Source organism: Ascaphus truei, chromosome 4 (genome assembly GCF_040206685.1).
Source record: "Ascaphus truei isolate aAscTru1 chromosome 4, aAscTru1.hap1, whole genome shotgun sequence".
In the NCBI taxonomy this organism is placed as follows: Eukaryota; Metazoa; Chordata; class Amphibia; order Anura; family Ascaphidae; genus Ascaphus; species Ascaphus truei.
This window is the reverse complement of record NC_134486.1, coordinates 412,183,204-412,208,195: the sequence shown is the minus strand read 5'-3', so window position 1 is coordinate 412,208,195 and position 24,992 is coordinate 412,183,204. Positions and strand designations below refer to the sequence as shown.

General features: G+C 47.2%; 1 protein-coding gene across 4 annotated transcripts in view; it reads left to right on the top strand.

The window, feature by feature from the left end:
• Positions 1 to 24,992, top strand: part of DNAH8 (dynein axonemal heavy chain 8) — a 1,091,167-nt gene that overhangs the window by 37,737 nt on the left and 1,028,438 nt on the right. For all 4 annotated transcript variants that reach the window (XM_075598772.1, XM_075598771.1, XM_075598773.1 and 1 more), the window contains one exon: positions 18,016 to 18,100. In XM_075598772.1, the coding sequence (XP_075454887.1) occupies positions 18,016 to 18,100 (85 nt within the window). The remainder of the gene's footprint in view (positions 1 to 18,015; positions 18,101 to 24,992) is intronic.

Genomic DNA, 24,992 nt, shown 5'->3' with positions numbered 1-24,992 from the left:
GTTACTTAAGATTTTATTAATTTTCAAAATTTAGGGAAGGGGATTCAGAGAAAAAAAAGGGGGTTCATTTATACGTATAATCTGGTTAAATCACAATTGGGGGGGAATTAGGGGAAGAGGGGAGAATACAGCATTTGTACACATAAAATACAGTTTTGATACAATATAGATCACAACGTTCAAAGTATATTAATCTAAATGTGGAGATATACCCACATGTTGGAACCAAGGGGCCCAAGTCACTGAGAAATGTGAGGTGGAGCCATTAGATAGGCAGAGAGTTTTTCCATATACACTATGTGCCAATTTTTATTGTTTATTTGGTGTATATGGAGGGCCGATTGTTTCCAATTCTTGGCGATAGTGCACCTAGTGGCAATTTGGAAAATTATTTTGGCTTCCCTTTTATTTTGGTTTCCATTGGTTTCCCTAGTAATGTACATGCTGGATCATGGGGAACATTGATCCCCAGGATCCTATATATCAAGGCAAACACTTCCCTCCATAGTGGTTCAATTTTAGGGCATGACCAGAATATACGCAGTATACTCCCCATATCACTGCAATTACGCCAGCACAATGGGGAGACACCTGGGAAAAAAGAATGTAGTCTGATAGGTGTCATGTACCATCTGAATATTAGTTTGTAGATATTCTCCTTGATCACAACACAATGAGTTTTTGGAGGCAGCCTCTGTGACAGTGAAGGGGTACCCAGGCCATTAATAAAGGTATTTGGCCTGGCTGGGTGCCCCTGAGCCATATTGGGGAATTGTAAAATGTCAGCTCTGCATCCCAATAATGGCAGAAACACTGTGTTTTGTGATAAAACTGTATATGTGTGTCTTATTATTCCAGGAGTGTTAAGCAGCGGACATATCCCGGCTTCAGCACAGACAAGATTAGTAAGACCGGGCACGGGAATGAATTACATTCAGGTCCCCCTGTATATGCCCGAGAACCCCAGAACCAGGGGGGGTTCAGAGTAAAGTAATTTTAAGATTATGTGTATAACTGTGGCAGTGTTTGCGTGTAAGCGCGTGAAAGGAAAAATGGTTTTAAAACCTAGCAGGTGGCGTTTTGCTACCTTTCGCTAGGAAGCTGCCAGAGCGCTGAGATTTGCTGTGTGCGCTATTAGGGTAAAATCATGAAAAAGTATATAGCTCAATTTTTATAAAGTTATATAAAAATTGATGAATTAAAGTCCCCCTATTTTAATTGTACAAAGATGTTAGGCATGTTGGGATTTTCATTCAGGCGCCCGGAACAGAGGGAACAGTTAATTTACAAGTACTGTCGTTTAGAAATGTATGGCAGGACATTCCTGCAAGGTAATGGGGCATATTCAACCCCTGGACTTGTAAAGCAGCTCGCTGGTTCGAGGCCAAGATGTCTGGAAAAAGTCCGTAGTTGAAAGGCTCCCACTCACCCAAGGTGTTAGTCAGGAGGGGATCCTCAAGTACCCCCATCCTAGTATAATGTCCGAGCAGGTTAGCAAATGGGGGCTAGCCCAGACTCGGCGTCGCCAGGTAAGGGGGCTTGGTTTCATATGCTAAGAGGCAAAGGTGCGAGGTTTGCACATGCCCTTTGCAGAATGAGAAGCCCCTCTGCCAGGTTTCCAAAGTATTGGCAACTCCAGGATAGGTGGGGAACATTATTCCCACTGTGGAGATTGGCTGCACGGGTCAAGGATAGGGTTTTGTACTGCATAAGAATCCCTGCAGCCCATCGGGAACCAGTTCCATTTACAGTTATAAAATTCTACAAGATTCGTAACAAGCTTAAAGATTTCGTAAGAACTGGTGTTCCCAGATCCAATAGTACAGCAGCAGAAAGAAAAAAGCAGTTTCGGCGGAGTACACAGTTGTTGCGACTGGCGCCTCTGACCAAACACTATTTCCAGCTCTGTTTGCGAGCAACTCCCGCTCCTGGGAAATTGCTCCTAGAGACATTTGTTTCCAAGATTTCGTTTTGGGAAGAAGTTCTTCGTTTGCCCCATCCCAGTAAGTATATTTATAGTGTAATTGTAAACCAATGTGTGTTTGTGTTCATTCTGTAAATAAATCACAATTTATTTTATCTCTTGCTTTGCTCAATCAAAGGATCCGGGTGATTTGGTGTTAAAAGTGCTTGTCTCCCGTGACTGCCTCCTATATATCTTCCCATATATCCAGATCTAAATTAGTATTTAAATCCTTCTCCCAGGAGATCATATATTTATCAGCAGTTTGGTTGCTTTTAATGGGAGCCAGGTTATGGTATAGTGTGGAGATAATACCCTTTGTAAGTGACTGGTGTAAACACCAATCCTCGAACAAAGTAAGATCGTGGGATCGATTTGATTTGTACATAGATTGAATATAGTGTCTGATCTGGAGAAATCTAAACAATTCAGAGGAGGGAATATCATAACTAGATTGTAAAAAAGCAAAGGAGGGCACCTTCCCACGGACAAGAATATTGCTGACTCTCGAGAGGCCTTTCTGAGTCCAAGGGTTGGCTTGCTGGTTACCCATATAGAAAGGAAGGGAGGGGTCCGTAAACAGAGGTTGCATTTGGGAGGGGAGGCTAGTTAACTGGAACCTGGATTTAAGAGAGTCCCAGAGATTGCAGGCAACAGATATCACTGATATCACTGGATTCCTGTGGATCCCAGCTGGTCTAGACTTTTTGTTACGCCAAATTATATTCTTAATTTGACATGGGGAGCAAATCAAATTTTCTAGCTCTACCCGTCGCTTATCTGTTGGATTTGTATGCCAACTAATTAATTGCCCCAATTGAGCTGCTCTATAATACTTTTGTAAATTCGGGAGAGCTAGACCTCCTGATTTAGATTTATAGAGTAACAAATGTAACTCCCTTTCCCTATGCCTATGGGAAACTGCGGGCGATTTCGCGTGCTGTTGTTACCTGTGAGGCTCACAGGTGTCACGCTGTGCAGCCCGCGGACCAGACAGTCCCCTGTACTGAGGTGGGATGTAGAGTATACGCACCGACAGCAGAGGGGGCGTGTAGGAGGATGTGCGCAGAGGTATGCAAGGGAGACTTGTTAAGGTGAAATTAAATAAGGCTTTTATTGTGCCTGTCGCTTTAAACACAGCAAAAAGCAACATAAGAGAAATAGTGAGCCAAACAAAACCTGCTCCCACTTTGGCATATATGTATCCTTATATTCCAGCCCTTTTAACTGGGTGGCTACAAAAGCTATTCATCAGCCCAAGTCATATAGATATATATATATATATAGACAACAGTCATTGGAAAATAAAGTCTTATCTGTTTGCTGGGTTGCTGCTTTTTCTCCGGATAATCAGCATCCAGGTTTAGAAGTCTTATTTGTCAGCTCCAGACATCTGTGTTCTCTCGGTCAGTCTCACCTAGGAGACTCAGGAACCTCTGCTCTGTTTCCTTGTTCTGCTCACATGTGAGCTAAGGAGTCTTACTTCCTGTCTCAGAGGCAGGCTTTTTCTAACACCTCTAATCAGCCAGGTGCTGGTCAATTAACCAGTACACTGCTGGATTAGAGGCAAGTTTTCTGAACAGGGTAAGTCTACTGTTACATACCTCCCCTGTTTGTGGGAAGCTCGGGCTTGCCACGGCCAAAGCCCATCCTTCCACTCTCATTCGAGATATCTCTGTGACTTGAATGAGAGTGGATGGAGGAGAACCCTCAGTCCTGCTGGGATTGGAGCCCTTCCTCCAGTTTAGTAGTGTCTCCTCCAGAAGGTGCTTGAGATCAGCAGTCCTCAGTCGCTCGAGAACTTTCTCCAAGTACAGTCTTTCTACTGACCACGTGGTCTTTAGCTTTCCCCTGTATCGGGCACTCCTCTTTTTGTAGGCAGACTGTATGGCGACAGTCGCAGAGCGCCTATGCAAATCACTCTCTATAGCCATCCTTCCCATGTGCTCCACTTTAGCACCAAATGTCCATTTCCTGGTATCACAAGAGCGCCCAAGAACAGCCACTTGAGCCCTCAGTTCTTGAAGCTGTCTTCCTGCACTTTTCCCATTCAATGTAGTCACCAGTTCGGCTTCTTTGGGATTAAGTTGCAATTCCACATCCACTTCCAGAGAATGTCCCATCTTTTCAGCTTCATTAGCTATGGATTCTTCTGGTTTTGATTCAGCACGTGTACCTTTTTTTGTTGCCTGTTGGGTGGCTGAAGGTTTTGCTTGTGCTTGTTTAGGTGGTTCAAATTTTGTAACCTTGTTTTTCAGACGAGCGGTATTCCCAGCTCTCACTGTACCTTTGTCTTCATGGGTTTTTGTGGCTGTGGGATACTGACGCTTAGTCAGGGTCAATACTTTTCCTTGTAGAACTGTAATCTCATCCGCGAGAGATCCCTGTTTTTTGAGTGCGTCTTGCAAGTCTCTTCTCAGGGAATTTATCTGCACACTTTGCTTTCTCTGAGCTTGCTTCCACATTTTCATTGTATTGTGAAGCACTCTGAATTTCTTTGCTCGGGCCACATTTACTTGTCTCAGTTTCTGGACCCTCTTGTGCTCCCTTTTGTGCCGAGTCACCTGGGTTTTAAGCTTGGCCTCTAGCGATGCTTTGGTGATGCTCTGGGTAGCCTTCAGTTTCTCATGCTGCTTTGCGGGGACATACTGGGTAATCAGACGTTCCTGCAGCACTTGTACTTCTTTAGCAGCCTGCAGATTGACTTCCTGCAGAGTTTGCTGCTTCTCCTCGGCCTTCTGGAGGTGCGTACGCAGACCTTGCAGTTGGTTCTGCAGTCGGTGCTCTGCTTCAAACTTCTCACCTTCCAAAAGTCTATTTATTTCTTTAAGCTCGTGCAGCTTTTCATTCTTTTCCTTGATGTAGATTGTCAAATGAGAATTTTCTTCTTTCAGTTTTACGTTTTCTCAGTCCTCCTTCCATTTACACACATCTGCTTTGAGAATGACAGTCTCCTGGCGTGAGACTTCCTTCTCTAGGTTGAGGGTCTGAAGCTCCTTCTGAGAGACTTTGAGATCTGTATTAAGATTGACAATAATTTCTTTAGAAATGTCCAGCTCCTCAGTGAGACTGTGTAGTTCCTTTCTGGAGACTTCCAGGTCTGTGCGGCAACTGTTGGTCTCATGATGTGAGGCATCCAGTGCTCTGCGGAGTGTATGAACCTCTTTCTAAGATACGTCCATCTCTGTCCGGACACTGTTGACCTCCTGTTGTGAGGCATTCAGCTCTACGCGAAGAGTATGAACCTCTTACTGAAAGACTGTCATCTGCTTCAGTGCCTCCTCATACTTCCGCTTTAGCTTAGCCATCATTTTATCAGATTGGCTCTGCTTTTCATCCATGGCGGAAATAGTAGCGTTTGCAGTATCTAGCTCAGTCTTGAGATTGTCCAATTCTGTCCTGGCCAAAGAGTAAATTGTGAGTACATCTTTCTGTAGCTTCACGTTATTTTTCTGTAGCTTTGTGTAACCATCTTTCTTTTGTTTCAATTGTTCACGGAGCATATCACAGTCATGCCTGGCATTTTTCAGGGCATCTTCAGGGCTGGCCAAGGGATCGACACTCACTGGTTCCGGCTCCGCTTCCCTGGGATGGTTGGTTGAGGGTTCCCCACTGTTGGCACCGGACTGACACTTCTTTGGGGTACACGACTTCTGCCTTGGGCCCTCTGGATATTCGGTTATCCGCGGGAAGAATTCTCCATTTTCTCTAGGCTGCAGGGCAACTCGGTCCCCCTTTTTCTCCACAGGATCTGCGGACGTGTCTGTTCCTTCCACGGTACATGAAGAACCGCTTTTCTTTTTCTTTTTTCGCCTTTTTGAAGTGAAACTTCTTTAGTGGCACCTCTGATGGGATACAACTGGATAGATGGGGTGCGAAATGTGAAACGGAAATGACGTCACGTAATGGACGCCACTCCGCTCACACGCCCCCTGTCACATGTGGCGGCGGCGATAGATGCCGGCGCCGCTCCTAATCGCCGCCGCACCCCTCACCCTCCCACACACCCCTCACCCTCCCACACACGCCTCACCCTCCTAAAACTGGCGCCGTTCACCGCCCGCTGCCATGCCGCGCGCCACGCATGTGCAGAAGCAGCTGGCAGCGGCGCCGTTCCCCGCCCGCTGCCATGCCGATGGACAGGAGGAGGGAGGCTGCTGCTGCCGCCGGCGCCGCCGCTCGTAACAGCCTGGGAATAGGGTGGTTTGAGCACGCCGCCGGGGGGTGGGGAAGGGGGGAGCTTGAGCGCGCCACGCATGCGCAGAAGCGGCTGGCAGCGGCGCTGTTCTCCGCCCACTGCCATGCCGATGGACGCGCCGCTCCTAACATCCTGGGAATGGGGGGGTTTGAGCGCGCCGCCGGGGGGTGGGGAAGGGGGAGCTTGAGCGCGCCGCCGGGTTGTGGGGAAGGGGGGAGCTTGAGCGCGCCGCCGGGGGGTGGGGAAGGGGGGAGCTTGAGCGCGCCGCCGGGGGGTGAGGGGGTATCTGCTCAGAAAACTCAGACTGAGCCCCCCGGGTCCGCAGCTCCGCCGGGGGTGGGGGGAGTCAGGAGAGAGGGGGCAGGACACAGACAGAGAGACATACGGTGTGTACACACAGAGAGATACACATACACTGACAGACACACACACACTGACATACACACATTGACTGACACACACACACTGACTGACACACACACACACACTGACTGACACACACACACACTTACTCTGACGCACGCACACTCTGACGCACACACACACTCTGACGCACGCACACACACTCTGACGCACGCACGCGCACACTCTGACACACACTGACGCACGCACGCACACCCCAGTGATGTACCGAACACCGCCCCTGAATGTGCCTATTCCTTCCCCCCCACTGTGAGCTCCCCCACCCGCTCAACATTCATGATGCTGGTACTGCTGCCAATAAACACATACACACACACTGACGCATGCACACTTTGACGCACGCGCACGCACACTGACTGTCACACATACTGTACGCACGCACACTGACTGACACACATACGCACGCACACTGACTGACACACATACACTCACTGACTGACACACATACACACACTGACCGACACAGAGAGACATTCACACAACACAGAGAGAGACATACACTGACACACACACACACACATTGACTGACAGACACACACACACTGACTGACACACACACACACACACACACACACTGACTGACACACACACACACTGACTGACACACACACACACACACACACACATTGACTGACTGACACACACACACACACATTGACTGACACACACACACACACACACATTGACTGACACACATGCACACACTGACTGACACAAATACACACACTGACTGACACAAATACACACACTGACCGACACACATACACACACTGACCGGTACAGATACATACACTGAAAGGGCACAGGTACATACACTGACTGACACACACACAAACAAACACACATACATACTCACTGACTGACACACTGACACATACACTGACTGACACATGTGTGCCGAGCACGCGCGTTATAAGTCAATTTCTGTGACAAAAGTCAAAGAAGTTTCACTTACTATGCGCGTGCACAGCACACACAGCTTTTTTGTTTTGGATGACACCGTCCCTTCAGGGATACTGGGTTCTCTATCTTCATTTGAAATTTTAGCAGCGTCACTGGATCCACCCGGCTTTTCTTGCAACTGTAATAGCTGACGGAAATATTCGGTGATCCACTGCTCCCGCTCTTTCTCCTGCTGATCATATTCGTCAAAGGGAGCGGTCTTTTCGGTTCGTGCCGAGTTCAGGCACCCCCACCATTCTTGGGGTGTTTTGAGGCTGTGACTCGGTTCGGGTTCCCCCGTAAGAGATGTCTTCCTCTTTATTGGACTGGAAGGGCCACTCTTCCGTGGGGTAGGGTTCATTACAGGAATGCTGCATCTTGTCCTCCATTTTGGGGCTATCAGGTGTAATTTTCTTCCTGACCTCAGGAGGCGATATTGCAGCTGTTGCCACTGTATTTGCTAGAACCCCCAATTGTGGTAGTCCTACAGGTGGGCATATTTTGCTTGTAGAGGTCGTAGCTCTCACAGGCATCTCTGTAGACTTTTTCTTGGGTAAGTTTTAGAATATCAGCAGTACTCTGCACGCATTCTCTCTCATTAGGTATACTGGATGTGCAGTTGCTAGGTAAAAACTTCTATTTGCTTTACAGCATTTACTTGCTAGGTGTAATCTCTCATTGGGTATACTGGATGTGCAGTTGCTAGGTAAAAACTTCTATTTGCTTTACACCATTTACTTGCTAGGTGTAATCTCTCATTAGGTATACTGGATGTGCAGTTGATAGGTGCAATCCCTCCGCTTCAGCCATATAATGTGGTTTTCTGCTTGAGTTCAGTAATTTTCAGTCTCAACTTTGGGTATTATGGCATTCACTCTTCACACTTTGGGATACCTTTTACACAGCTCATCAATTCCTTTTTCCCCAGTAGGACAATTTTACCCTCAGCACTTGTTTACTGAAAATTCCCCTGCTTCAGCACAGTCTTGCATCAATTTTCACACTTTTCTGCATATACTCCATTCATAGCTAGTAGTCCTATGCGGTGTGGCAGCCTTTACTTGCAGAATCAGTATCGCTCGTGGGTCACCATCTGTATTCACTGCTTCAGCGAAACATTTGAAAACAACAAACGCCTATCCCTTTTAAGGGCTAACTTTTTGAACCCTGACTACGGCTGGAAGGCAAAACCCCTATTTCAATGACCATATTACACTTTATTGTGATAGGCAAATAAGGTTTACCTGCTTCAGTACAGTCTCTCTCTCCTCTTGGAATCGGGGAAAAGAGTCCATCTGTGGTTGTGTGGGTTTCAGTGCAGTGTAGATTTCCTGCCTGGGTGTGTATCCCTTTAACTCTGGTCTCTGCTGCATGAGATTCTTTGTTTATGTTGCTCAGGCTGTTTGTAGGCAAAAAGCACAAAAAAAAATTTCACAGGCAATCTCCGGGGCCCCTTTTAACTTCAAAGGCCACCTCAGTCCCGATTCTGACACCATATGTAGGAGGACGTGCGCAGAGGTATGCAAGGGAGACTTGTTAAGGTGAAATTAAATAAGGATTTTATTGTGCCTGTCGCTTTAAACACAGCAAAAAGCAACATAAGAGAAATAGTGAGCCAAACAAAACCTGCTCCACTTTGGCATATATGTATCCTTATATTCCAGCCCTTTTAACTGGGTGGCTACAAAAGCTATTCATCAGCCCAAGTCATATAGATATATATAGACAAAAGTCATTGGAAAATAAAGTCTTATCTGTTTGCTGGGTTGCTGCCTTTTCTCCGGATAATCAGCATCCAGTTTTAGAAGTCTTATTTGTCAGCTCCAGACATCTGTGTTCTCTCGGTCAGTCTCACCTGGGAGACTCAGGAACCTCTGCTCTGTTTCCTAGTTCAGCTCACATGTGAGCTAAGGAGTCTTACTTCCTGTCTCTGAGGCAGGCTTTTTCTAACACCTCTAATCAGCCAGGTGCTGGTCAATTAACCAGTACACTGCTGGATTAGAGGCAAGTTTTCTGAACAGGGTAAGTCCCCTCTTACTGGCGCGTCCGGGATGTGGCGTAGTAGCGTAGCTAGGCCTGGATGTAGATAAAGAATGGTCAAGTACTTGACGAGTCCGAGGATATAGAAAGTTCTGTAGTCAAAATCCGTAGCAGAGTCCGAGGGTCTTAGAGGTTAGAGTAGTCTGTAGGAAAGTCGAGTTCAGGAGCCAGAGGGGGTATTCAGACGAGCCGGGTCAGTAGCTGTAAGGAATAAACACAAGAGAGCACGACACAGGTTCCAGGCAACACAGGTAGCAAGGAGCTATGCAGAGCAAGGAAGTGAAGGCAAAGCAGGATATTTAAAGCGACAGTGACCAATCTGGACGAGGGGCATGGCGGAGGCGTGTCGAGGAGCTGCTCGTGAGTGGCTCAGAGACCAGGAAGTAGTAGAGCACAGCTGAGAGTCTGTATCACCAGTGCCAGAATCCAAGATGGCGACGGCAGAGTTCAAGGTATGCACTGGGCGGTGGCATGGGTAGTGACGGGGGGCAGGGGCAGCAGCCGCTGCAGTACTGGTAGTGGGTAAGGAGGGGTCACGCCACAAGGGATGTGGCCCCTGATTCCTTACAGTACCCCCCCTTCATGATCGACCTCAGGACGATCCATCCAAGGCTTCTGTGGAAATTTTTTGTGGAAGCGATCGAGTAGAGCTGGAGCATGAATGTCTTCCCTTGATATCCAGGAACGCTCTTCTGGACCATAGCCCTTCCAATGTACAAGGAACTGTACTTTTCCCCTGGATATACGGGAATCCACAATGGACTGTACCTCGAATTCAGAGTGTCCTTGGACCGTAACAGGGTTGGGTTTACGGGCTTTTGCAGAGAAGCGATTGCTCTGAACGTAAGGCTTGAGCAGGGATACATGGAACGCATTGGGAATGTTCATGGATGAAGGCAACTGTAAGCGGAACATGACAGGATTGATTTGTTCCTGAATTAAGAAAGGCCCCAAAAACCTAGGCGCCAATTTCGGGGTAGGAGTCTTCAGTCTTATATTCTTTGCTGAAAGTCAGACTCGGTCCCCTGGCTTGTAATTGGGAGCCTGTTGCCGACGACGATCTGCTTGAGATTTGAACCTCAGAGCTGCCCTAAGGAGTGCGGATTGGATCTTGATCCATGAGTTCTCTAGCGTGGTTACCCGTTCATCGGCTGCTGGCAATCCTGAGGGAGTGTTGGAGATTGGAAGCCGACTTGGATGAAAGCTGTAATTCACGAAAAACGTAGATTCATTACGGAGAGAATTGGAAGCAAATTCCGCCCATGGTAACAGATCAACCCAATTATCTTGGGTATCAGAAACAAAGCATCGTAGATACTGTTCAAGGCTTTGATTAAGTCTCTCAGTTTGCCCATTAGTTTGGGGATGATAGCCTGAAGAGAAGGATAAGGCCATACCAAGCCTCTTGGAGAAAGCACGCCAAAACCTTGATATGAATTGCGATCCTCGGTCAGAAACTATGGACATAGGGATCCCGTGGATACGAAAGACTTCTTTGGTAAAAATATCTGCCAGGCTGGGAGAGAAGGAGAGACACTTGAGGGGAACAAAATGGTCCTGTTTCGAAAATCGGTCTACTATGACCAAAATGGTAGTCATACCTCTGGAGGGCGGAAGATCTACAATAAAATCCATTGAAATATGTGACCATGGACGCTCAGGTACTGGAAGAGGCATGAGTAACCCGGAAGGCTTTTGATGAAGAGTCTTGTTCTGTGCACAAACTGGACAAGCGCTTGTAAATTCGTGAATGAGTTTTGCCATATTAGGCCAGCAAAAGGTGCGCTTAATGAGATCCAAAGTTCTCTTGAAGCCGGGATGGCCGGCTGACTGGACAGAGTGACCCCATTCCAAGATCTTCTGACGAAACTTGGGGGTGGCATAAAGAGTTCCTTCCGGTTCCTCTAGACCACTCGGAATCTGTGACTGGGCTTCTACGATCCTTTCAAGAATATCAAAAGAGTTGGCGGAGACTATGCATTTCGAAGGTACAATTGTTTCTGGGATTTCTTCTGAATTTTCCTCAGGGGAAAATTGTCTGGACAAGGCATCAGCTTTTATGTTCTTCGTGCCGGGGATGTACGATAGAGTATAATTAAATCTTGAAAAAAAGTGCCCAGCGGGCTTGACGAGATCCTATTCGACGTGCACTTTCGATATAGAGAAGATTCTTATGATCTGTCAAAATAGCAATTGGTTTGCGGGAGCCTTCCAGGAGGTGTCTCCACTCCTGTAAAGCCATCTTGATAGCCAGGAGTTATCTATTGCTGACATCATAGTTCTTTTCAGCAGGGGAGAATTTTTTAGAAAAAAATCCTCATGGGTGCAATTTATCTTGAGGGGAGAGTCTCTGGGAGAGAATGGCACCCGCACCACAATCAGAGGCGTCCACTTCTAACGTAAACGGAAGACTAGTATCAGGATGACGAAGGATGGGTGCCGAAACAAAAGCTTGTTTCAAAGGCGGAGACGGCCTCCGGAGGCCACACAGATGGGTCGACTCCCTTCTTAGTAAGCGCAGTGATGGGAGCCACAGTGGTAGAAAAATTCCGGATGAATTTCCTATATTAATTGGAAAAGCCCAAAAAACGCTGAATGGCCTTAAGAGAATTGGGCAAGGGCCAATCTAAAACAGCCTTAAGTTTTTCTGGGTCCATCGAAAATCCTTTATCCGAAATGATATAGCCTAAGAAGGCGGTAGAAGATTGATGAAAAAGACATTTCTCGAGCTTTGCGTAGAGATTATTGACACAGATTATTGACACGGAGACGAGAGAGGACAAGTCTAGTATGCTGGACATGATCTAGAAGATTCCCAGAAAAAATTAGAATGTCGTCAAGGTAAATAATTACGAAGGAATTGAGGACATCGCGGAAGACATCATTCATAAAATCCTGAACGACAGCAGGAGATTGCATAAACCAAAGGGCATCACGAGATACTCGTAGTGTCCGCTTCTTGTATTGAAGGCGGTTTTCCATTCATCGCCTTCTCGAATACGTATGAGGTTGTAGGCTCCTCGGAGGTCTAGCTTGGAAAAAAATTTGGTCCCTTGAAGCCTATCAAACAGTTTCGAAATCAGAGGCAGGGGATACCGTTTTTTGACAGTAATGAGATTGAAGCCCTGGTAGTCAATGCATGGTCTCAGGGATCCATCCTTTTTCTTCACAAAAAAAGAAACCGGCACCGACAGGAGACGAAGAGTTGCGAATGAATCCCTTCTCAGTACTGGTAGTTGGTAAGAAAGGGTCACGCCGCAAGGGACGTGGCCCCCGATTCCCCCCGATTCCTTACAACAGGAGACCAAAGCCTCCGCTTCTGGGGAGCCTGGGGTACGAGCCTCCACCTATGAGGATTCCAGCGAAAGCGGGATGACTCCTCACAGGTCTCAATAATTACTATACAACTAACAATTAATATAACTTATTTACTGTACACTCTATAACCATAGCACACCCACAATACAATATCACAATGCAATACCCAACACCCCGGTGTGGTTCCCCCAAAGTTCTGAGGGAGCCCTGTTCACCTAAACACCCGATGTCAGCAGAACAATCCCACCCAAAGTGTGAGGAAGCGCTACCCCAATATGTTATGAGCCGTTGGTGCACTTAGGATACCTGCCTGGGCACTCCTGTACCCAGGTGTCACCGTTGGATCAAAGGATCAGTCAGGTCCCACGTCGTGGGGCCTGCAACAACAATCCCATCACTCCTTAGGGTCCTGATCCCCCTCACTAGGTGCGTGCTCCAGCTTGAGGGTCTCACACAATGTCTATGTGGCCCGTAGCGTGGTCCAGACCACAGTACGCAGTGTCGGTGCAACAGAACCTCTATGTACTAATGGGGAAGCATCCCTATCTGGGGCCTTCTCTGCAATACTCAGCTGTGGTGACTCAGGGCCTAGCTGGGGCCTAAGGGGCAAGACTAGGGCTAGTCCAGGGAAGCACTGCTCCCTGGACACTACCTGCTCCACTGCCTCCTTCGTCGACTGCCTGCGGGGTGGTTTTGCGCCAAATCATATCCCCTTCCTTCTAGAGGATCCTGGGACTTGTAGTTCCGCAGTATTCTGCGTAGCTACCTAAGATGGCTGCCGCAACTTACACTGCGCATGCGCACCTCGCTTGTACTGTGCAAGCGCGAGAAACAAGATGGCCATCGCACTATCAAATTGCGCATGCACGGCGCACAAGATGGTTGCCCCCACCTTCCGATCGGCACAGAGTTCAGGCGGCTCCCGATCAGCCAGGCAGCTCCTCTACCTGTACCGGAGGTAAGAAGGGGGCTCGGCTACACAAAAGAGAAAAAGAGTCCCTTTTGAATGCAGTCACAATGTAGTATAATGAATTAGGTACAATAAAACCTTTTAATAGTAATAGTTAAAAATGGTGGGAACAGGATTGGTATTAATAGATCCTTGGCCAATCCCGGTAGGCAATACACTCATTATAAACATACACTTGAAATAGGATAGCAGTGAATTAGTTGCTGTCCCTAATGGATAATTGTCACGGGAGACCAGTGCTTTTAACACAAAAATGACCCGGATCCTTTCATTGAACAAAACGTGAGATAAAATAAATTTAGTTTATTTACATAAGAAACACACACAGCTTGAAGTACAAAATATTACGAATAAACACTTACTGGGATGGGGAAAAACAAAATAAAATGTCCACGGAACGAAATCCACAGAAATCAAGTCTCTAGGCATCAATTCCCAGGAGCGGGGTTGATGCGCAAAAAGAGCCGTGTATCAGTCCTTGGCTAGGGGCGCTGCTCGCCTCCCCTGTATCTTCGCCGAAAGGAAACTTTTCATTCTGTCCTTGCAGGATTCGTTCGGGAATCCTTAGTTCTAACCAACTTTTGAAGCAAGGTACAAGTCTTCGTTACGATGGAATTTCTTGTACCGCACGATGTAGCTCAGATGAATCTAATCTCCCGATTGGCGGCACGGACTATGGAAAGCACCAAAAGTCCTATATGTATAATGTGCAGCCAATCACTCCGTGGGAACCAAATCGCCACATTATGGCAAAGATGCCCACAGTTCCTGCAGCCGGGCAAGGGTCTTCACGGTATGCCAAGGGTCATGCGCTAACCTCACACCTGAGCCGCTTGGCATACCTGACCAAGCCCCTTTTCTAGCTGCAGAATGTCTACCTCTGTCCCGGACATCTGGCAGGGAACCCTGTTTATATTTACTTCCCTCCACTTCACACTTTCCAATGTCGGTACCTTTTTAAGTCCGGACTTTCCTAGACACTCTGGAGTCGTCTCAGCATGGTGTCTTAGAAGTCCACACTTAAGATATGCATGAGTTACTCACTGGAATGGCCGGTCATATATTGAGCTTGCTAATTCCCAATGTATCCACTGCCTTGCCGGCCTGAATGTATATGCCTTGCTCTTTATAATTTTATTTCCCAAAAAGAGTGGGACTTTCATTTACTATTTTCCCCAAAAGTTAACAACACATAAACCATGGCTGCCTTACTGTTGTGACCCACACCAATTTTCATCTTTCCAGCATGTCCTTAACTCAAGTTGGCTATCTAATTTTGTGTGGTCTGCGGTTTAAACTTTCTCCCTATCTGCGGTTTGGCTGGGACTCATTGTTGCAAGGCCTGAATGAAGACATGACCGCAGCCATACTTATCCAATTAACCTGCGGTTTAGGCCGTGACTCAGTATAGCAATGCACGGAACTACCCTAACCGCAATCCCACTTATTCAATTGACCTAAATACAGTGATGTGGTACGTGTGGTTGCAACCCTCGGAACCAATGCATTAACGGTGACCGCAGTCATTCAATGTAGCTTATTTTAGCGCTTATCCTTAGCCGGACACACAAACAATTCTAATGCATTTACAGGCTCTCAACCCGCAGTGTGCTGCAGAGCTGACACTTCACCGTTACCATATGACTCAGGGGCACCCAGCCGGGTATAATACCTTTATTTACTGGCCTGGGTACCCCCTTACCGTCACACCTCCCCTCCTCAAAGTGTACAGGCTGTCTGAATCGCCCCAAATGGCGGTTTGACTGACCGCACAGCTATTGAGGTTACTGGGTCCACAGGACTGCCCTTGCGGGATAGTCCGTCCGCATTTCCGTGCTCGCTGCCTTTCTTATGCTGGATAGTGAAATCGAACTCTTGCAAGGCAAGACTCCTGCGCAGCAGCTTGGCATTTTCCCCGGACACCCGTTGTAACCAACTCAGAGGATTGTGATCTGTGATGACCGTAAAGGGGCGACCGTATAGATAGGACTGCAGCTTGCTGAGTGCCAATACAATCTCCAAACACTATTTCAATAGTGGCATAAGCCAGTACCCTGGGCAGCAGTTTGCGGATCAGGTATACCACAGGATGCTCTCCTCCCCCACTTGGCTGAGTACAGCACCGATCCCAAAGTCAGAGACATCGGTCTGCACCAAGCACTTTTTAGCATAGTCTTGTGCAGCTGAAATAGGGGCTTCTTTGAGGTGCAGGAAAGAAAATACCTTCAGCTCATTCACCCCTAGCATATTTACATGTCAGAGGATTTTTCCCGGGCTCACAGAAAAAACTGTTCCTGCCTGTACATTTTAAATTCACAGTATTACACACTTTATTAAAACTTCATGTTCTAGGTGTACCACGACTGTAATTTTTATATGTATGTTTGTGTTTTACTGATTTATACTTGCACACCAATTATTAAGGTGCTGGATGCCTCCGTTCGCGAGTTAGCTCCCTTAATTGAAAGGCTTGCTTGTGGGAGTCATGTTCACCTACTTCTCACGTCAATTGATACACTTCCCACGGCAATTGACTTTCTGCCATTCAAGTTACGGGGCTAACAAGGTACGGATACATTTTATCGGCAAACCACTTCAAATCTAACCGCAAGCCACTTATTCAATTGACTTGTGGTTACGGGGTTGAATAGATAGAAATGGAAACCCATTCTTCAAACAGACCTCTAACCGCAGCCACGCTTCTTCAATCAGCGCTTGCTTCGGCGCTCACTATTCCATCTGGTGTCTCAAAAGAATATAGCAGGCATTGCATTTACTTCTGTTACAGCAGGCAGGGAATAGCCTGCAAATGGGGGTTAAGAAGGCTGGAACAGGGCAAATACTTTTAACCCCTTAATTCCCAATGCGAGTTGGGGTTAATCAGCCGGGTATAATACGTTTATTTAGGCCTGATTAACCCTGTTCTCGCCACACCGGTCATATACCAGCGATATAGTAATTTGTAGGAGTTCTCTTTTACCACAGTGCATATCGAGCTTTTTCCTGCAGCCTCCCAAATATCTGTGTGACAAAATGTTTTACCTGCAGGTAGCTAAATATCTTAGAGGGGGGCAAGTTTCTCCTTTTTTGCAGTTCTGGAAACGGGATAAGCCTACAGAAAGAGAACAGTTCTCCTACTTTGATAATTCCGGAAGCCCTCCAGGCTTGGAATGCACCTGTCGCTTTGCCTGGATCAAAGTGTGGGTTGTCGAAGAGCGGGATCATAGGGGAACACTCTGTTGTGAGTTTGAATTTAAATTTCAGGCAGTCCCAGAGTGTGTGCGAGTGTCTAATCACTGGGTGGGACAAGGTATTTGGCGATCTGTTGAATTTGGTTAGCCATAAATGAGTTTTAATGTCCGCTGGTTTGGACTCAGCATTGTCTATATCTACTCATCCTCTAGAATGCGGATCAAAGTTCCATAGCAGAAGCTGACTCAGCTGGGAGGCCTGATAGTATTTCAGAAGATTAGGGAGGGCTACCTCCCTAATCTCTGTAGGCCTATATACTACCTTTCTCTTGACTCTTGGGCGCTTCTTGTTCCATTCAAACTTGGTAATGCTGGATTGAAGGTCCACTAGATCTTTAAGTGGTATCTTAATGGGGAGAGTGCGGAAATTAAGTAATCTATTTCAACTATTGTATACTCCGAAGCACCTCTGGTGTCGTTTTCAGCCTTATTTACCTAACTGGATTTCCGGCCAAAAACGTCATGAATAACCGCTTTGGAGTATATAGAATTTATGCTTTAAACTTGTACAATACAGGCATACCCCGCATTAACATACGCAATGGAACCAGAGCATGTATGTAAAGTGAAAATGTACTTAAAATAAAGCACTACCTTTTTCCACTTATCAATGCATGTACTGTACGGCAATCGTCTTATACGTGCATAACTGATGTAAATAACGCATTTGTAACAGGCTCTATAGTCTCCCTGCTTGCACACAGCTTCGGTACAGGTAGGGAGCCGGTATTGCTGTTCAGGGCGTGCTGACAGGCGCATGCGCGAGCTGCCGTTTGCCTATTGAGCGATATGTACTTACTCGCGAGTGTACTTAAAGTGAGTGTCCTTAAACCGGGGTATGCCTGTACATTTTTTCCTAAGCATTTCGTTTGGTAAAAATTTGTTTCAATTTGCTTTTTTTGTGTAATAGATTGAGGACTTCAATGATTTCTTCGCTATAGGAGGTCGCAGAACTCTAAAATTCTTTTACCAAGAAGCCGATGCACCAGGAATAGGTAAAACTTGAATATTTTAATATTATTTAAACATTTCCACATTTCACTGAAATTAGTCAGCCAGGGAGAAGGAGTGGCTTCTGAGTTTGACACTGACTGGCACTGAGTTTGACGCAGGGGAGCCTGGTGCAATTACCGGTGTCAGCTCCTTGTGACCTTGGGCAAGTCACTTTATCTCCCTGTGCCTCAGGCACCAAAAACATAGATCGTAAACTCCACAGGGCAGGGACCTGTGCCTGCAAAAATGTCTATGTAAAGTGCTCCGTAAAACTAGCAGCGCTATACAAGAACATGCTATTATTGTTATTATTATTGCTTTGTATAGGCATTCTTCAAATTGTAGATAAGTCAAAGAAACTGCCTTATTTAACTTATTCATTTGAAGCTGAAATACATGTGTAATGACTCTTCTCTCAGCCAACAGAAGAGGTGCCATACCAAAGTGACCCAATGTCTGCATGGTGGTGCATTAAAGTGCATGTGAGGCTCAGGGGCTCCTATTACCTTATTTTTCAGGGCTCGTATCCATGCAGGCTGGTGTGGTGAACAATAAGTTGAGGGCGCCAGGAACTTTTATTTAACTTTATTTGAAAGGTCTTATACAACAACTTCTTCTCTATGGGTTCTCATGTAGGATTCCCCAAAGAGTCACAATTCTTTCCCTTGTCACTTTAAGTCAATGCATTTTCCTAAATGAATGTCACCGCTCATGATTGAGAAAGCACACGCTATCTCCCTAACATAGCTTCTGCTCCCCTCTTTTGAGGACAGCTGGGAACTTATCCTTTCTGGTAGCTACAGGTATGGAGTGATACTCTAAGGAACCTATCGCTAAGGCCTGGGACCCGCTGCGCTCGTTGGCGCGGGCGGCAATGTAGCGAGTTCCCCACCAGCAGGGGAATCCTCGCGAGTCGGTCCCGGTCCCCACTGGCTGCACAGCTGATCACACGCTGTGGCGCGTCAGCCGCTAGGAGACACCACAGAATGGTGTTTCCTAGCTTCGACGCGTCACGTGGTGTGGCTGTGAGCCAATGGGGAGGGGAGGCTGCGGGAGGAGGAGAGGCTTCGGGGAGCGGGGAGGAGTGTGGAGTGAAAGCAGGTGAGTGCCTGTCTGTATATGTGTGTGCCTGAGTGCCTGTGTGTGTGTATGTGTGTGCCTGAGTGCCTGTCTGTGTGTGTGTGTGTGTGTATGAGTGTGTGTATGTGTGTGCCTGTCTGTGTGCGTGCCTGTCTCTGTCTGTGTGTGTATGAGTGTGTGTATGAGTGTGTGTATGTGTGTGTGTATGTGTGTGCCTGTCTGTGTGCGTGCCTGTCTCTGTCTGTGTGTGTGTGTGTATGAGTGCGTGAGTGCCTGCCTGTGTGTGTGTGTGTGTGTGTGTGTGTGTGTGTGTGTGTGTGTGTGTGTGTGTGTGTGTGTGTGTGTGTGTGTGTATGTATGTATGTATGAGTGCCTGCGTGTGTGTGTTTTTTTTACTTACCTTCAGCCCGTGGCAGCCCGTGGAGGGAGGGGGGGGAAGAGTAGCGGGTCCCTCCGCTCAAGCCACGCCCCCCCTCCCTGTCAATCCTCCCAGTCAATCCTCCCACCTCCCGCTCCGGCCCCTCACGTCATGGCCGCGCCCCCCCCGACCCGTTTGGCCACGCCCCCCCGCTCCGAGAAAAGCATCCTGTAGACCGCAGATCGCGGTACAGCGAGTTGCACGCGCCGCCGGCAAGCAAGCCAGCCGTGCGGACGCGTGCAACGGGACCTTAGCCTAAGGAACCTATGATGGCATGCCTTGCCATCCCCTATTGTGGGTAGGACACGCTGATTGTGAATTTTCCCTCACTGGAAATAACAAAGGGGCTTCTAGTTACATAACTACTTACGTATTTACAGGTGAGGGTCCTCCTGGGATCTGAGGGTGGGTTAATAATAATAATAGCATGTTCTTGTATAGCGCTGCTAATTGTACGCAGTGCTTTACAGAGACATTTTGCAGGCACAGGTCCCTGCCCCGTAGAGCTTACAATCTATGTTTTTGGTGCCTGAGGCACAGAGAGATAAAGTGACTTGCCCAAGGTCACAAGGCGCCGACACCGGGACCATTCTTCCTGCCTATTTAAGCCCTTTCTCCCTATCCCCAGTGGCGGACATCCCATTAGGGCCAGGCATAGGGCGGCAAAATTTTGGGGCGGCATACATCGGTGCTTGCTGCCCGCGCATGATCGGCACTTGTCAGCTGCTCGTTCGAATATGCAATTGGTGCTTGCCAGCCTCGCATTCGTGATCGGCCCTTACCACCATGCGCGGCCGGCAACATGGTGTCGCATTGCCATGGCAACGCGACGGGGCAGCGTTCAATTAAGCTGGAGGAGGAGGGCGGCACCAGGTAAATGCCTAAGGGCGGCATATTTTTAAATCTTCCACTCCCTTCCCCTGTAACTGGGCAGAAGAAGGGCGGCTTAGCCTATACTGAGTCACCCTAGATAATGTGACCCATCCAGCATGTTCTAGAAACAAGGAGTGGCTAAACACCTATCTTAATTACTTTGCAACATTTGCATCCTAGCTACTTGCAACATATAATCTAAGGGCCATTACTAGGATTAATTCTCTAACTCCCTGTTAACCCCTTAGATGAATTAGGATCCCACAAGGGTGCTACACATGTTTAAAATTCCTCTTTGCTTTAATAATCCCTCCCCAGAACACATGAGATTAACTCATATAATCAAAGTTACAGTTCCTCCTACTTGTTTTTTTTAGTGTCCATTTCTTTTACGGTCAGAACCGGGGGGTCCACCTTAGCCAAACCACACTATGTTCAGGTCTGGGAACCCCACTGGTTCCCGAGATATATACCAGTGAAGTTACCAGGTTTAAATCTCCCTCAGGGGAAACAAAATAGTTGCTAGATCTCGGGCTACTAGGAAACTGTATCATTATCAATTGTGACTTCCTATTGGATGCCCATTTAAATCCCCTTTCAAAATCAGGAATTAATACCGGTAACTTCACCAATAAGTATCGCTGGAACTTGGTGGTCCTCAGAGTTCAAAATAGTGTGGTCCAGCTCTGCAGGATCTCCTGGTTCTAATCCTGTAAAAAAAATGGAGTTTAGTCAACGTAGGTTGTTCCTTTAAAAAATGTCAGGATCGGGCTCAGGCCCCGCATCCCTGAGGCACCCCGCGACGTCACGGGTGACGCCTGTCAGCTCCAACCTACGCGCAGGCGCCGCACCACTTGGAAAGAAAGTACACCAAGGACCGGCCCTAGGCTCTGTCTCCGTGACGCGTACCGTGACGACACGGACGACGCATGTCGCATGCTACCTACATGCAGGCGCCGTGTGGACACAGGCAAACAAGGGGTTAACACTCATCAACTGCTCCACACCTGTAGTTTATTCTGCCCAGGCCTATCAGTGGACAGCATACATCTAACTACTCATTAGCCTGCAGCTGTGGGCTGTTCTGCATTCGTTACCTTGCACCTGTGTGCTGCCTTTCCAATGGCTGCCTGTCCTTTAAATGCTCAGTCAGCCCTCCTACAAAATGGCTGAGCATAAACTTAGGTTTGTGTTTCATGTGCTTGCCTCAAGCAACCTACTGCCTTGCCTTGTCTTGTTTCCTGTTTTTGACCACAGCTCGTACCTGGACCTCTGCCTTATCTGACCCCTTGACCTCGGCTCGCTTCTGGACTTCCACCTTCTCTCCTCCGTGACCACGGCTACGGATAACGATGATTCTACTCTCTCCAATCCCTGACCACGATGAGTGTATACTACCATGCAGACCTCTCCTACCCTGACCCGGCCACACAATCATTACTCTGCATTCCGGACACGGATACGTGGTTACGCGGTTGTAGGTTGGTGGCTACTAACATCCCCAACTAAGCCTCATGGTCCCGTCCATTTTGTGGTGAGCACTCATTACAGTATGCTCAGCTCCACAAACATGGACCCCGCTGAGGTGGGTCAACTTCTGAACGCACATGCCAACATGTTTGACAAAGTGGAAAAGTACTTGGTACAAAATGACCAACGTATGGAGCTACTCCAACGCTCGGTGCAAGCTATCACTGACCAGACTCAACGTGACTCCTCTCACTCTGCCTCCCCAGCAACTCCTGTCCCAGCACCCATTTCTATGACCGCAGCTTCCGAATCACGACCGCCTACTCCCAACCGCTATGGCGGCGACCCCCTTGGCTGTTGCGTTTTTTTGAACCAATGTTCTATTCATTTTGAACTCTTGCCATCCCGCTTTCAGTCTCAGTGCTCTAAGGTGGTATACATTGTATCCTTGCTAACGGATGATGCTTTGGCATGGGCTTTGCCCATCTGGGAGCAAAGGCCAGACCTTACTAGTACATCACACGCTTCACCAAGGAATTCTGCAGAGTATTCGATACCCCCGGACGCAAGGTATCTGCTGCCTCTTCTCTTCTGAATATTTCCCAGGGTAGCCGTCATGTGGCCTGGTAGGCGGTCGTATTACGACCATTGCCACTGAGACTGGCTGGAACGACGAGACCTTGACTTGCGGCCTTCTGGCAAGGTTTGTCCGAAAATCTCAAGGACGAACTGGCGGCACAGGAACGTCCCACTCAACTATGGATCAATGGCTTCTGGAGAGGAGAACCAAGAGAAACCGGCGCCAAGGTACACAGCCTCTTCATAGTCATCCTGCAGGAGTCATTGACCATTCCTCCCCGGTGTTGGAAGAACCTATGCAGCTTGGAGGTAACAGATTATCAGCCGGCGAGAAACAGCGCAGACGCCACGCCGGTCTCTGTCTCTACTGCGGGTACACCGGACACCTGGTAATTGCTTGTTTTCTTAAGTTGGGAAAAGCCAAGTCCCAGTGAGAGCCAGGAGGGTGACACTGGGAACCATATCTTCTCCTCCCAAACTGTCAACCAGGATCTTGATTCCCATCACACTACTCTGGGACACCTTTAAGACCACCACACAGGCTTTTCTGGACTCTGGGTCAGGTGGGAACTTCATTGATCAAAGGTTCGCAGAGAGAAACAAGATTCCTTTGATATACAAGGATCACCACATAGGGCTGGAAGTCATCGACGGTCGACCCTTACAGCCCGCCTTTATATCCCTTCAAACCATTTGTTTTCTATTACAGACTCGAAAAAGTCACACCGCGAAGATCCAACGGGATGCCATTAATACGCCTTCAGTTGATGTCATTTTGAGTCTCCCTAGGCTCCAACTACATAATCCCCGCTGAGACTGGACTGAGTCGCTGCCTCTCCAGTGGAGTCCTCAGCGCCATAAGAATTGCTTGATTCCTTCCAAAAGTCTAGCTGGGTCATCGGTAACGGAACAGGTAAAACCTCAGTTGTCTGACATCTACGCAGAATTTCAAGATCTATTCGACAAGGCCCAAGCCGAGGAACTGGGCATTCGACTGCCCCATTGTCATGGGAGACCAGGCAAAACCAAGGAGTAAAAGAAATTGTCATTTATTCCACTGAAACAGACATACACACAGTGAATTACAATTATACAGAGGAAAACACACTTACTGGGGGATCTGGGCTAAAAAAAATAACCTTTCCTAGCTCAGATAGTCCTTAAAACAAAGTCTTTGGTTGACCGGGATGTTCCCGCAAATGTCCTGGAACTCAACTCGGCATGCGTTACCATACGCCACCACTGTATCTGCTCCGGAGATGTCAAAATCCCTTGACCGGAAGATAGTACCAAACATCCTGGTACTCTTTTCGGCTTGTCATTCCAGCCGCGATCGCTACGTTCTTTTCTGAGAACTTGGCCCCGAAATTTCTGAAACCGGCTTGCGTCTATTTTTTTCTGAGCATCTTTTGGTCAATTCAAATCTGCCGCTGCTGTCTTGGTGCTTAGAATCTCTTGACCTGATTGGCTACTAGGTTTCTTTTAGGATTTTGAGTCCCATTCACAAAACGCTACAGCCAATCAGCGCATGGTAATTTTCCTACCAGCCTATCACAGAGTTGCTGGTACTCTGAAGCCGGGTGGGCACTTATTTCAATTCTACTAAGGGGCATGCGCCAACCTGGCACCTCTGCCACTTAGCATATTGAACCCCCCATTGTGCCAGGCTCCTCAGAGTCTGGGACTGGGCAAATGGTCGCAGGATAGCCCTTATTCATGTCTGTAGGTTCTCCCTACCTACCAAATAGACTGTAAGCTCCTCTGGGCAGGGACTCCTCTTCCTTAATGTTACTTTTATGTCTAAAGCACTCATTCCCATGATCTGTTATTTATATTATCTGTTATTTATTTGATTACCACATGTATTACTACTGTGAAGCTCTATGTACATTAATGGCGCTATATAAATAAAGACATACATACATGTATGTCTTTATTTATATAGCGCCATTAATGTACATAGCGCCTCACAGCAGTAATACACACGACAATCATATAAATAAATATATAAAGAACAAATAATATAAATAACAGATCATGGGAATAAGATCTTCAGACATAAAATTAGCATTTAGGAAAAGGAGTCCTTGCTCCGAAGAGCTTACAGTCTAATTGGTAGGTAGGAAGAACGATATTTTGGATTTTTTTTCTACGCAAAACTTTTTATTTTCTTTGATTCCTAGATTATTGTCTAGTTCGGCCCAGATCCACAGAGGTTTGTTATTGATTTAACGAGGCGTTAAACCAAATGTAAACCTCGTTAAGCATTAACATATATCTTCAAAGCTCATGAACGGATAAGTCGATTTTCGTCTGGTAAGGCTATTGCATTAGGTATAACAGCTGATAGCGCTAACAATAAGTAAAAGTGGTGTTCCCTCTAACAATATTCACAATGTTCCATTAAACTCAACATAAGGATTTCCCCTCACGTGACATGATTTACTAAAACACCTCACATTGCAGAGAAGGAA